The sequence below is a fragment of the Synchiropus splendidus genome, chromosome 17 (genome assembly GCF_027744825.2).
Source record: "Synchiropus splendidus isolate RoL2022-P1 chromosome 17, RoL_Sspl_1.0, whole genome shotgun sequence".
Classification (NCBI taxonomy): domain Eukaryota; kingdom Metazoa; phylum Chordata; class Actinopteri; order Syngnathiformes; family Callionymidae; genus Synchiropus; species Synchiropus splendidus.
Genome location: NC_071350.1, coordinates 17931618 through 17945609, shown reverse-complemented (window position 1 = coordinate 17945609; position 13992 = coordinate 17931618). Strand labels below are relative to the sequence as shown.

General features: G+C 47.1%; 1 protein-coding gene and 1 non-coding gene across 3 annotated transcripts in view; both read right to left on the bottom strand.

Annotated features, from left to right (window-relative positions):
• Window positions 1-13992, bottom strand: part of larp1 (La ribonucleoprotein 1, translational regulator) — a 28141-nt gene that overhangs the window by 2815 nt on the left and 11334 nt on the right. Inside the window, exons 2-20 of one of the 2 annotated variants that reach the window (XM_053847630.1) lie at window positions 13035-13099; window positions 11647-11712; window positions 9432-9503; window positions 7759-7909; window positions 6878-7012; window positions 6661-6807; window positions 5862-6024; window positions 4743-4887; window positions 4368-4542; window positions 4150-4307; window positions 3353-3436; window positions 2949-3275; window positions 2078-2201; window positions 1781-1986; window positions 1596-1702; window positions 702-859; window positions 486-630; window positions 313-422; window positions 115-242 (exon numbers count right to left, since the gene is read on the bottom strand). In XM_053847630.1, coding sequence (XP_053703605.1) covers window positions 115-242; window positions 313-422; window positions 486-630; window positions 702-859; window positions 1596-1702; window positions 1781-1986; window positions 2078-2201; window positions 2949-3275; window positions 3353-3436; window positions 4150-4307; window positions 4368-4542; window positions 4743-4887; window positions 5862-6024; window positions 6661-6807; window positions 6878-7012; window positions 7759-7909; window positions 9432-9503; window positions 11647-11712; window positions 13035-13099 — 2666 coding nt within the window. The remainder of the gene's footprint in view (window positions 1-114; window positions 243-312; window positions 423-485; window positions 631-701; window positions 860-1595; window positions 1703-1780; window positions 1987-2077; window positions 2202-2948; window positions 3276-3352; window positions 3437-4149; window positions 4308-4367; window positions 4543-4742; window positions 4888-5861; window positions 6025-6660; window positions 6808-6877; window positions 7013-7758; window positions 7910-9431; window positions 9504-11646; window positions 11713-13034; window positions 13100-13992) is intronic. The other variant, XM_053847631.1, reaches the window with a different exon arrangement.
• LOC128749007 (small nucleolar RNA SNORD111) lies at window positions 6469-6548 on the bottom strand. The gene has a single exon (XR_008412866.1). It is a non-coding gene; the product is annotated as a small nucleolar RNA SNORD111 (small nucleolar RNA).

Here is a 13992-nt window from a genome sequence, read left to right as displayed (position 1 = left end):
GGTGAGCCCCGATCTACAGTCTATATGGCGCCATCTTCAGTTGAACCAGAGAACTACAGACAGGACAACTCCTTCACGCATCAAGCATTTGGCTTCACCATCTTCTCGACTCACATCAATCCTGAAGTCCTCCAGGCGTTTGAACTTGCTCAGGTGCTCCTGCAGCTTGGGATCGATCTCCAGCGTCTTGGTTTTGGAGTACTTGAGGAAAGCCCAGAACTTCTCCAGCCCGTAAAGTTGACCTGTGAGGGAGCCAGATCCATCGTTCAGGGAACATCAAGAGCGGGTCGGCAGCTGAAAAACTGTGCTCACCTGCTTCATAGTCCTTGATGGTCTCCTCCTGGAAGTCCTTGAAGATGTCGGGCCTGAACTTCTTCTCCAGGCCGTAGCTGTAGTACCTGAACAGGCATTCCAGGCCGTACCTGCGCACACAGACGGCTCAGTGGAGGCTGACCTCGAGTGGACCTTCTCCCATCGCCACCTACCTGTAGCCTTCTTTGCCATCCTCCACCACCAGCTGCCGGAACTCCTCGTACATCTTCCTGTTGAAATGATCTCGCAGGAAGAAGGACCAGAAGCGGAAGAGCGTGTTCATCTCCTGCGACTGACCGATGCCCAGGCGCTTCCTCTCTGCAGGGACAGGCAACACGGTTAGCCACACACACTCCGGTGGACGTTCAGGCTCGCCAGACTTCAGTCACCGTTTAAGCAGCGCCGGCGGTACTTGTGGTAAACGTGTTGCGTGAAGCCGTTCTCCTTGAGCAGCTCGTGGGATGGGTGCTGGAACTTGGGGAGGGACTGGGGCGTGCAGCCGATGTTGCCCAGGGCGGGAATTCCTTCTGAGGGGCTGGCGTTGGAGCTGCGGGAGGGGTGGACATGTTGAAGCCAACAACTGACTTCCAATGGAAATCAGGTCAAACAACGAAAAACTGAAGTAGATCCATATACACTTCGACATTATACGTCAAATATATATGGATCCTTGAGACCCGAGGGACGGAGCTCTCTCTGTAGCTGGTCCCCAATTGTGGTACAAAGCGCCTCCAAATATCAGAGCTGCACAATCACTTCAAATCCAAGCTGGCACACCACTTTGCACTGGCTTTCAATACAACCTGAGCACCTTTTTCTACTAGAATATTTGTCATTTTGTTTTTTATATTCTTTTATCTGAGGTTTGATGAAAATGCCTATTTTAGTCCCGTTTCTTATGTATTTGTAAACTTTTTATTGTTGCATGTAAAATACTCATCGATGTAGAAATGTACAAATAAAAATAATATATAAATAAAATTGACCTTGACCTACATAAAACATTGAAAATAAAATAAAATGGAAATGTTTTCAAACAGTCACTCACATTTGAGTGACATTGTGAGGTGTGTTTTAGTAAATGGAGTAGAACATCACAATATCTACCACAATATTGTGATGTATCGTACCATGACGTGACCCGAGTATCGGGATGTGTATTGTATTGTGATGTTCCTGCTAATACACAACAATGACAACTTTAAAACCAAATCCGTGAACATGAATGTCATGTCTTTCAAGCTACAAATCCAGCGTCTGAGAGTCGTTCTGCGAGGACTCACCTGACTGAGGCGGTCCGGGAGCGATGCTCTCGAGAATCCATCACCCAACCGACGTGACACTCCATGGGGGGGTTAGAGCTGTGTCGGGTCTTCCTTTTTCTGGGCGTCTGGAGTGAGTATTAGTAGCACCGTGTCACACACCAGTCAACATGTTATGAACGGCCAAATTCTGCACCAACACTCACCTTGGCATCGACCGGCCGACTCTCCTTCACCACGGGGTAGAAGCGCGGCGTCATGGTGGGGTCTTTCCGGTGAGGAGTGCGGGGTGTGCGGGGCGTCCGGGCGTTGCGGTAGTTGGGGGAGTCGGGCACCGTGGTGGGGAGCGATCGAGCTATCGATGAAGGCTCGGGGGCGCCGAAGAGCTTGTTAGCCAGGGCGTCTGTCGGGACTGAGGCGGGGGGGCAGAGTCAGTCCAGTTCAGAAACACATCATTGGACTGGTGACATCACCGGAAGCTTCTAGACACAAACTGGACTTACTCTGCTGAGGTTTTGGGGGACCAGGGGGAACCTCTTGGTTGGGGTCGACCGGAGGTTCAGGGGTCAAACAGTCAAACTGCTCACGGCTGATCAAGTGGACCTTCTTGAAGTTCTCCACTTCTTGCTGTAAAGACAGAGACACCAGTTTAGCTCCCACCACACCCAAGGATCTGAGTTCGGGCCGAACCATCGCCAGAGTTCGGACCTCATCTGCAGCAGCCTGGAAATCGAGATGCAGCAGCAAAACATCGCCGCAAAAAAGACTTGTTTAAAGTTCATGTTGGAGCAACGGCCCGAGCTCTGACCCTGCTCTAGTTCACGTCAGCTAGTCAACACAAGCGGCCGACCTGAAGCTTCCACAGGCTCCTCCTACACTCCCGCCGCGTTCACAGCCAACAACAACACACTTGCCCCAGCGCGGCTCCACGTCTCCTCAGTGTCCATCCTTGCCTCCCCTCACGTCGCAGGTCGGCTCCGGCCGGAGCGTCGTGGGGGGTTTTATTTATCAACAATCCTCCGTCCGTGTTCTAGTTCCAGCTGGCACGAGAGCGACTCACAAAGAGCCCGGCGACAATGGAGGGCCAACACAAACAGATCCAGAAGCAGCTTAACTCACCAGGAACAAATCTAGTCATCAAAATGAGCAGAAATGACCCCAATCTCACACAAAGTGGAAGCGTTCAGAAGAGCCCTGTGACTCTTGGAGGTGACCTCTGACCCCGTTGTTTAGCACAACAGCGGTCTGGACTATTCCTGGTTTTCTGGATACCTAACTATACACAAAACAAACTATTCTTCGTATTTACAACAACAGAGTCTCACTCCTGTCCTTAACAGTAGTCCGGGGTCTGGTGTGTTCGGGCCGGCTCACCTTGATCTGGGCGTATTCGGGCTCGTACGTGTCGTCCCACAGGTCCTGCTCGTAGTAGAAGAGCCCGTCATTGATGACTTTGACCAGCTCGCTGCTGAGCTTGGCCCGCGACGTGTGGTTGCCGGTGCGATCTCCGCCCGGGTGCTTCCTCAGGTACGGCGGCGTCTGCGTCACGATCAGGATTTTGTTGACGTCGTGGTCGTCGATCTCGCCGTCCGTGTCCTCGTCCGACCAGTCGGTGAAGGTGTTCCGCCGACCGTCCATCTGCTCCATTTCCTCGTCAAACATGAAGTCCAGTTCCTCCGGCTCGTCCTGGTCCGCTCCGTCCTGAAGCCAAGCAAAGACCAGTTCAGAGAAAAGGTTTGGCAACGATAATAAAAAGAAACATTGGCGTCTTGGTTCACCTTCTTTGCTGCAGCGGTGGGAGAAGGCGACAGGCCGGCCATGGGAACAGGCGATCGCACGCTCTCTTCCTTGTCTTTGGACTGCTGTGAGGAGGCAGGACGCAAGAAAGGGGGTCACTCAGGAACATCACCAAGAATGACCAGCTGCTATACAGAAGATTTGTGCTATCAGCACTAATGATTAAGTACTGCTAACACATATATGGATATATAGTTTATTGATGCTAATATTTGTCCCCTAGAGTCTAATATTAACAATGGTCCCTCAAACTAAATTTGGTTATGTTCACCTGCTTCAGGTTTTTGCCAGCATGTCTCCAGTGACTTTTACCAGCAGTTCCGTTCACCCACAGCTAAAGCAAACAGTGCTCAGCAAACAACGCCAGTCACCTGACCACTGATTCAGACCCGACTTGTACAAGCAAGTCTGTGTCGACATCAACAAATAAAAAGTCAGATCTAATAATGAAAAGCAAGAATTTGTGAAATCTAAAAAAAAATGACACACATGTCTGCTTATATGCTGAGATCAGAGTTGTGAATGTTTTCCCCACTGATGACCATCAGAGAAGAGACATGAAGAGCTCATCACTTCTACAGCAAACTTCACTGCATTTCAGGTGACCAAACACAAACAAAAGGCAGGTGATAAAAAACATGAAGTACATGGCCTCTTCAGTAGTAGCGAGTTATTTTTAACAGTAAGGGCAATTGTTAAATGCATTCATGCACCAGAAAAATCCCAAAACCTGTGTGGCACAGCAGCACTCTGAAGGTCAACAAGGTCTGACACCAACCTTGGGTCGTGCTGGAGACGGTCTCGGACGCTTCTTCACCTCGATCCAGGACTCAGAGTCCAGGTCAGGGAGGCTGGCGGAGAGACCCTTGGGCATGGTTTTCAGATTAGAGATGTCCATGTCCTGCTTGGTCACGGGCGTCGCCACTCGGGGAGAACCTGCGGCAGACGGTGAGGCATTAGGCGTCGTGAGATCATACGGGATTGAGGAGTCCGTACCGGTGGGCTCCTCGTTGGTCTGCCGGGGGACAAACTCGGGGCAGTTGATGAGCTGGGAGAAGTCGGTGGGGGTGGGGCTGAGCACGTTCAGGCCCGGTAAAGGCCACTTCTCCGGGTCCACTTTGCGGCGGATCTTCATGTCGATAATTTCAACCTCCTTGCTGTCCTTCAGAGCCTGACCGGAGGGAATCAGAGCGAGACTTGGTCACCAATGTACTTCTACTGAACAGTCCTGAACAGTGTCAGGTGCCGGGCGCGACAAGGAGGCTGGAGACAAGCTCCAGCACACCAACAGTGCAGAGAGCAGAGAAGAAGAACACTCAGAGAAAAGTCATGAAGAGGTCATCACGTCCACAGCTGAGGCACCAGACTCACTTCGATGATGAGGTTGACGTCGGTGGTGAGCGCCTGCACTCGGTGAAAGCTGGCGATGAGCCAGATGGGCAGGAACCCTTCCTGGTCCATTTTCCGTCGCAGGAAAAAGTCTCGCTCCAGATTGTCCAGGCTGAAGTAGTACTCGCTGAGGAGAGACGGAGGAGAGGTCACTGATCTGCTGGAGAGATGGACCCACTACGTCCAGACATACACAGTCTACAGACGACTCAGATGCAAGTCACCCAATAACTATGGAATGAAAGTCTAACTCGCAATTGAATTGTCTTTATCAATATAACGTTTCACACAAATGACCAAGTTTTAACTGTGACGTCTGACAGTCAATGAGCGGTGACTGGGAGACATCGGTATAAAGCTCATGCTCACTAGTCCCAAACCCACCTGTACTGTCGCTACACATCAATAGCCACGTTTCAGCTCAAAAATAAATGGCAACATTTCACCTTGTGGTCATCATACGACCACAAGGTGGGGCAAGAAGCGGTTGCGGTCAGAAAGGCCATGTTTTCAGATGACTCTCCTGCACTCCAACAAGAAGCTATTAACGTAAACTTGTGAAAAGTTCCACCAAGACCACACGACAGAGCCGAACCAGTCAAACACATCACAGGTTCAGCTTCTTCATTACGCTGCTCGTGATCTTGTACCGATGCTGAGATCAGAGTTGTGAAAAGTCTTCTCCAGCGATGTGAGTCAGAGAAGAGACATGAAGAGCTCATCACTTCCACAGCACGTTACAATCAACAAACAAAAACAAGCTCAGTAGTCCTTCTACCAGAGACGTAGAGAGTCTAACAGTCACAAGAGTCCAGTTAAGCCAACCTTCACCTGACCAGCCAATACCCAAGAAAACTTCTCTCACTCAGGAGAAATGCTTCATAAAGTTAATAACAATTATAATAATAAAGCCTTTGGGAATTACCGAGCACCTTCTAGAACACTGTGCACAAAGTGGTAAGTTACAGGGTAAACAAGAGTCATGTCATGAACAGAGTGTAAAAACATGAAGCTGTAAACACACAGCGACATCAATAGAGCGAGTTTGGAACATGGACACGCTGTGGTCAGGATGGAAGGGTCAGTCAGGGAGCCACTTACATCTGCCTCTTGATGTAGTCCTTCAGCAGGTCCTGGTCCACGGAGTAAAGGTCGCTGCTGCTCATGTTGTCGTAGTAGTAGGTCACAGAGTTGGCAAACTTCTGGCCCGCAGAACCGTCTTTCGCATCGTAGGACTTGTAGCCGTAGTGGAAGTCGTAGTGGCCTGCAGAGTGAAACAGAGCCAGTCATTTCCTCTCTTGCTCACCATCAGCATGGGTTCCGTATTTCTATCTCTTCGCGGATTCAGTTGAGGAAGTGTGGCGAGTTTTGAAAACAGAAAGGAGGAGGAGGTGGAGTGGGGGGCGGGGGTGGGCCGGCAGCATGGGCCAAAACCAACAGGCCTTCTGCTGCTGGATTCAAGGCCTCATTCTAACCTTCCCCATGTTTTTCACATTTTTCTTCTGCTGCGGCAACTGGGGGCTGGATCAAGGCTCATAAACAGAAGAACCAGTGGTCTGGTTTGGTCCGACAAGAATCAGACCGGCTCAGTCCAGTAGATTCCACAGTAACAACTGACTTCTTCTTGTCAAAAATAAGATTTCATGAACCAGAACTATATTAATGGCTCAGTCCAGTTCCTCAGAAGCCACACACACTCATTATCCATGCTGAGATCAGAGTTGTGAAAAGTCTTCTCCAGTGAAGTGAGTCAGAGAAGAGACATGAAGAGCTCATCACTTCATCAGCTTGGTACATGCTGCACCCTCAGAGACACTGAAGGTTCATGCTACTATCAAAAGTAAACTGGTATGCGACAAGTCCTCATGTCACTAAAGTGTCCTAAACTGGAACAACATACCTCGTCCTCTCCCTCTGCCTCGTCCTCTTCCCCGGCCTCGTCCGCGACCTCTGAACCCTCCTCTGAACGGCGCCCCCTCGCTCTTCACGCTGGACACCTCGTCGTGGTCGTCGCGCCACTCCCGCTCATACTTTTGGCTGTGCCAGTCTGCGGCAGGACCAGTCGGTGATCATCGTCATCATCGGTCACTGACGGCAGCCAGGACGTCGCTGCTCACCTCTGAGGTCATTCCTGGCGTTCGGGGGCAGTCGAGGGTTCTCATTCTGCCTGCTGTTGTTCCTGGAGGCGGAGCGCTCACGTGGACCCTCAGACTTCACCTCGATCATCAGGGGGACCCATTTTTGCTTGTTTCCTGTGGAAAATAAGGGGAAGTTTCAGCAATTACTCAACTATAATACAGTTCTCCACTCATGCAAGAAACCATCTGCGATGTCAATGTTTGTATTCAAAATATGAAGCCACCCCACTGCGACAGTTCCATCCCACCAAGGCGACACATGTAAGATGGCGACTCAAGGGTTCAACAAGAGGTCATAATCAGAGAGCCCGAAATTTCACTTTACTTGGTGGACACTGCATTCACATTAAACCTCAGTTTCAACTTGATGCTGCTGAAAACATCTTTCATCTGCTTCATTCTCCTCTTTTCTTGAAACAGTATGACTTAAAAGCTGGTGGTTTGTGTTTGACCTATTGTTGATTGATGTCGTCATGCTCCCATGAATCAGCAGAAGTGCTGTGCAGTGTCCGACCAGCAGGAGGAGCTCGTGTCCTCCAGGAGGAAAAGGCGAAACCCGACGTGCAGAGAAAGTCAAGCTACAGATGAAACTATTCAGAGAGCACTTGAGGAACCATTACTACTAATCACTCTTACAATCAACGACACAACAGAGGCCAACCAGTGACCAGCTTCTGACCCGCATTGCAATACATCACTGATCTGACCGATAGAAAAGGGTGATATAAACACATCAATTTCCTGGGAAAGAGGGACAGATCAAGTGAAGAGCTCAGATGTGACACCTGCAGAACTGAGATCAGGTCCTAGACAAATACTGTGTATTTGCCTGCAGTCAACAGCGAGCTGTCTGAACTCACCTTTCTTTTTCTGTCCGTTCTTCTGGGAGTCGTCATCGCCGTTCTTCTCCTCTCCAGAGTCGTCCGACTTTGTCTTCAGGTTCTCCTTGCTCTCCTCGTTGCTCTCCCTTTTCTCCTTGGATTCCTTCTTGGTGATCGTTCTCTTGTGGGTCTGCAGGGGACACAAACACAAGTAATGAACAGTCACATGCACCAAGACATTTCCAGCTACGGAGGAACACTATCACAAACTGCTGAGATGCATTTGACACAAGGTAACAAGGAGAAGGTGAAACAAATGAACCCAGTAACAGTTAACATTACAAAACCTGAGTTCACTGTTCAACAACATTCCATCTACACAAAAGCTGCGTGATCGAGTGTTTTCACTAAAACAGGAAGTGAAATTGGATGACAAATAAGGGGTGGTTTGACACAACACGGTGTGGACTGGTCACAGAAAAGGAATTTGAAAGAAAGATGAAGTCAGAAATGTGGGGAACATTAACTGATCGAATGATGTTGATGAGTAACTTCTTTAAGAGCTGATCCGAATCACACACTCAGAAAGCAGTGTGTCCTTTAAAGACTGGTCGATTGGACCAGGCTCAACTGGACTAAAGATGTCCCTCACTCCAGCACCAAGAACCGTGAGTGTAATGTGGGCTTGACAGTTGGGATCACAAATAAAACCAAGCCCAGGCCACCACAACCAGGTCCTGTTCCATGTAGTGTTTACTGCTGGTTGTGCCGTCTACAAATGGGGCAGGATTGAGTGATGTTGCATCGATATTTTTCTGACATTATCTTGATATTTTAGGTCAGCCATATTGGTATTTAATAAGTATTTGGATATTCTGAACCATTTGTGACAGGTTAAATACTAACATTTTCTTTCTGTTTTTATTGTCTCGCTTAAGGGAGCTGATCAATCCTCTACTGGACTGTGAAATTTATCTGGAATTGAAAGTTTAACCGAGTTCATCTAAACAAACTTGTTTTTATGCAGATAATATTCCACAGCATTTTGATTTTCTACTGTCAAATGTTGCAATATATTGCTGAACTTTCAGTACCGCAATATATTGCAATGTATCGTATCACCACTCCTGTATCAGGATATATATCGTATCACAAGATACCAGCCAATACAAAGCCCTACTGAATACGATTTAAAATTCTTATTTAGAACATCAAAAAAAGACCATTCTGAAGGCATTTATTTTGACTCCCAAAATGTTCCTTCACTACACTGAAACGCTCATTCAAGTATTAATATCAACGCTGAAAGCACTGTCTCAGAAGATAGTGGTCCTGATCCGAAGATTGGTGCTAAACCAAGAGAGAATGAAGATGACAAGTCAGATAGATGAGATCAAAATTGCTTTTGATTTCATTTTCCCATCTCTGCAGCTTACTTTCCTGCTGTTCTTTCCCACTGAATTGCGCTGCATTATAAGGGGACTGGTGCATGACAAAAGCCTGAGTCATCGCGCACCATTCACTTAATCGCCATAAGCCCAGGTCAAGTAGCAGGTTCTAATGACCGCCGCCCAGATGTCTTGTCAACAGATGCACAGCATTTCAGCTCAACAGCTTGGCCTCAGCCCTGGCACCCGGCATCAACGCGAGTCAAATTAAAGCATCGGCAGACAGACGAGCTGCAGGACTCCTGGGCTGCATGATGAACTTACAGTGGATCTCCATGACTCTTTGACCTGCCTGACAGTCGGCGGGCAGGACACGGTCCGTGTCACCGCCTCGATCTGAACAGAGGGAGGGAAGAGCAGTTTAGACGACAATGAGGCGGACCAAAGATGGACACAAACACAGGAACATCATGACAGGCGTGTGGGAAGTGTGCACGCGGGTAAACAAACAGCAGGGTGTGAGATGAAGACATGAGGAGTGTGAAATGCGTGAGCTGGACTATGACATGAACAGGGGCAGCGCGTGTTCTTAATTTGTGTTGCTTCCTGTTGTCAGACGGTCTGATTCAGACTCAACATAAACATCATCTGCCTTCCCTGACTGCAGAATAAGATGTTTCACATCGCACAGCATATCTATCAAATGTCACGTTTGATGCTACTAATGCTAATAACTGTCTCTTTTCAATCTCTAAACTATTACTTCACAGACATGACCTTAAGCACCGTCGATGAGGGAGGCTGTAAAAGCACTTCCTAAATCAGATGTAGCCGGGTGTGAAAAAGATTGCCGTCTTCCCTCAGTATAGAAAAGCAGTTTCAGAATCAGGAAATGATTTGTAACGACTCAGTTGTGCTCGTCTCTCTTCTTTCATATTCCAACTGCAAACAAGCTACTTGTAAAATGGGCTGTTTTATGATGAGGACAGTGACTTTATTCAGTTATTTTGATAAAACATTAATCAGATATAAAGTGAGTTACACAGGGACAGTTCTTCAGTGCACCACATTATGTGATGCCACAACTGAAACATGAAGGAAACTAAATGTGCTGATAGAAGTAAAATAGTGTTAAACTAAAACTAAACTAAAACTTCAGGATAGAAGCACAAAAATATTGGGCTCATCATTGGAGCAACATTTGTATCAATCTGGTGTCAACACAAAACTAATTTAATTGAGTCCAACTCCTCCATTGATCCAATCAAACCACCAGTTCAGTCAAGTCATAATCCAAATCCAAATATTTGATCCCGACAGGTGAGATAAATGTCACAACATTTACACTGGACAGCCAATTTCCAGGGTCAGTCCTCCAAGAATAACCTCGGTGTCATAAAAGATAAGCCCTACATGGACCTCCCTTCCCAGGCCTCCACCTCTCCCACCTTCAAACTCTGCCTCGCGGACACGCCGGTTATTCCTGGCTCTGGCAGAGTGACCCACATTTCGCAGTGGGGGACACGGTCAAGGCGGAGCCTGGCATTCACTCACATCTAGGTGACTAAATTAGGGAGGTTACCAGGGTCGCTCTCCAAGTGACACGCTATCGTCCAAAGCTCAGAAATAGATAACCGGGTGAGGGGGGTGGAGCAGCACCCGTCACAAGTGAGATGCAACCCCCTGCGGGGCCGACAGCTGTAGGCAGGGGGGGGGGCAGGAAGCAGAGCACTGGTGTTCAGAGTCACGGCTGCTGCTGCAGCAAGGTGGCGACGGTGTTCCTACGGAAAGTAATGACGGGACTCAGGTGTGAGAAAGAACTGAGCCAGCCGAAGCAGGCAGAGGCGTCTGGTGCCAGGTGTAATTACTGTAATAACCGCTACAATATCGTAGGAAGCGGCAAAGAAACGGTGCCTGGACGGGAGGCCAGTAATAAGCATCATGTCTCGGGTAAACCAAGTATTGTTGGGCTAGTAAACGGGTAATTCAGCAGGTCATTCTTACACTAACTGAACACATCAAAGCTGTGAAAATAACGCCCTGAACACATGGAGGATTTTAAGGTCACATAAGGTCAAATGAAGTATAATTGAATCCTTTGACTCAAAACAAAGTAGCATTTGAAAAGTAAACCAATCATCATGACAAGGTTTCACTTCTGTCGCCAGCTGACATGCTGGTCACACCCGCCGCACCATGTGACTCGCTAGCTTCAGGCTCTCCAACAGGCCTTATTCACAACATGGCTCCAAACAGAGGCAGTCACGCAGACGCTAACCAGCGAGACACGTCGTCATTAGCTGCGGCGTTGCAACATTTGATCAGGAGCAACACAACAAAGGCAGTCCACTCTAATGAGATGTAAAAAAACGAAATGGATGTGTGTGTTCAGTAAGACACCGAAGGACGACCTGTTGATTCAGGCTCAACCCCACACCAAAGTATCCACCCGCTTTTCAAGTCTGGAGACATTTTCTTTGTCTGAGTGTTTTTTGTGTTGGTTTTGTGTCTCGAGTTGCGTGACAATAGAGACACCTACCTGCATGTCCTTTGTGGCAATTTCCCCAGGAGTGGGCCAGCTGTTAGTATCGCCGAAATCTCCAACCTGGATATAAAGGAAAATGCAAATTGAGAGACACAAGAACTCCCCATGTGACAAACCCCAGGCCTGAATGGTTCAGATGATTTCCACACTCATTTAAAAAGACTACACCGACGTCATGATGGCACCATGCCACTAGAACCAAGAGCTTCAGCGACAGGATGTTTTCTGACACTTAATAGAGTATGGTTTGAATGCTAACTCTTCCCCTGCTCAGGTTTAAGAAAATACTGATTCAAATAAGTATCGCGATACTCGATGATACAATACGGCATCAATATTATCAGTACACTATCAATATTTATTAGATAAATATTAGGACATTTTGGGTTTCAACTAGCATCAGCTACTTTTCCTTTTTCCTAACTACTTGCTATGATGAAACCCGAGAGCAAGAGTTAATGGCTGATGTAAATTGTGAAAAACATTAGTTTAAAAATGCTGTGATTTTCCAGAGAAATGCTCACTTTGTTTTGCCATTTTTACAGTGTGATGTAAAATTCTAAAGAGTAATGACATTTCTCATCATCATGTATAAATATAAATAACTAAAATAATTTTTTTAAATGGGCTGAAATTTGTCATTTGATCAGCCCACCATGATTATGTCATAAATCCCTACCAATAAATCAGCCCCAGTCCAAAATAATAGATTTTGTCGACAAACATTACAACATTACTATCACTACTACAACTGGATCCGCATAGTATCACCAGATTCCTGCCCACACACAGCCCTAATCCCAAATCTTTGGCCACGACCAACTAGTTTCTTGAGCATTCGTTCAGGAACCTCAACTGTCTTTAACATTGAATGTTCACAGCAAAGTACTGACGTGTGCATTAACATCAACCTTGAGGTGCAGACATGGTTGGAGTAAAAAGAGTATTATAAGTAAAAGTATTTGGAACATATTAAAACTGTTTCAGCGTCACCGAATCTTCAAACTGCCCTTCAACGCAGTGCATGATGAATCACGTCACACTCCTACCCAGCCGCCTGGCTCTCAAATTTGCCTTGTAATTTGTCAATTCAGCTCCATTGTTTCTGCAATAGCAGGCTTTCCACTGAGGCGTCGCTGATGTTTGCTGTCCAGGTGTGGTTAGCAGCTCCACTACAGCAATGTGAGGTATTAAAGGTGGGGACTGGTGAATGAAACACCTCACAGAGGAGCTTAACTCTCACATTTACATGTGAAGCCCATCAGCAGAGCATGCTGCTTTCAAGTCCCACCCCTAGTTCACACATAGACGGTGACAAAAGTAGGAGGTCAAATCAAATATTCATCTGTGGAGGATGATCCTCAGCAAAGATGTTGACTCACCTTCCCTCCACGTCTGGCTTTCGGAGGGTTCCCGGCTCTCACCACCTTCGCAGGCCCAGTCGACTCTGCAGAAACAAATGTAAAAATCAATAATCTGATGAGATAAATAATTCAGAGACGGCTGTGGAGAGAGGCCCAGCAAGTTCCAACATTAACCCTGCCGTCTTCTCGGATCCATCGCTGGCATGAGAAACGATCTGGCTCATTTTGGATTCTCGCCCCACGGGCACAATGTGGCACAGTTTTCAACCACTCATGATGGAGAAGGAGCAACATGATGTTCAGCATCTTTCCTCCAGTGCAAGCAGCGGAGTATTGATTCCCCCGCGAGTGACAACACTGGTCGAACCACCCAGTGCAGATTTGGGAAAAGTAATTCTGTTGACTCATTGTGTGACCTTCTAGAACAGTGTCTTCCCAAATATAATAAGGCCATTTGCTCAGCGCTCAGAGCAGCAAGTCAAAATGAGCAGGCGCTGTGAGAGCTGCCAACATTTAAATCAAGGTTTCAATTTGAGTTTTGGAAATTGTGTTTAATTAAAAGGTCTAGAATGCAACACCACATCTGAATTAGAACTTTGAAAATAGCTGTTGGTAAAGCAGTATCTGTGAGGATGGATGAAGAGTTTCCAAAGTCAAAGTTCGGATAAGAACTGACTGGATTACTGGGTCACAGTACGGAGAGGATTATAAACACTACGTTTTAATGTAATGTTTAACACCAAAATAACTTCATTTTCCTCTTATTTTGTCGTTTTTATTTCTATCACTTTGAACGTGTACTTCATCCTCATAAGTCGTATATTACCCTCATTGCATGGTTTTTGTACTTCACCATTTCTGCTACACTATTTTCACTTATCTCACATATATTGTGCATTTTTCTGCAGTTGTACAGGTTGACTGATTTCCCCACCACAAATCAAGCTTTTCTTTTTTTGAGAATTCACGAGACGCG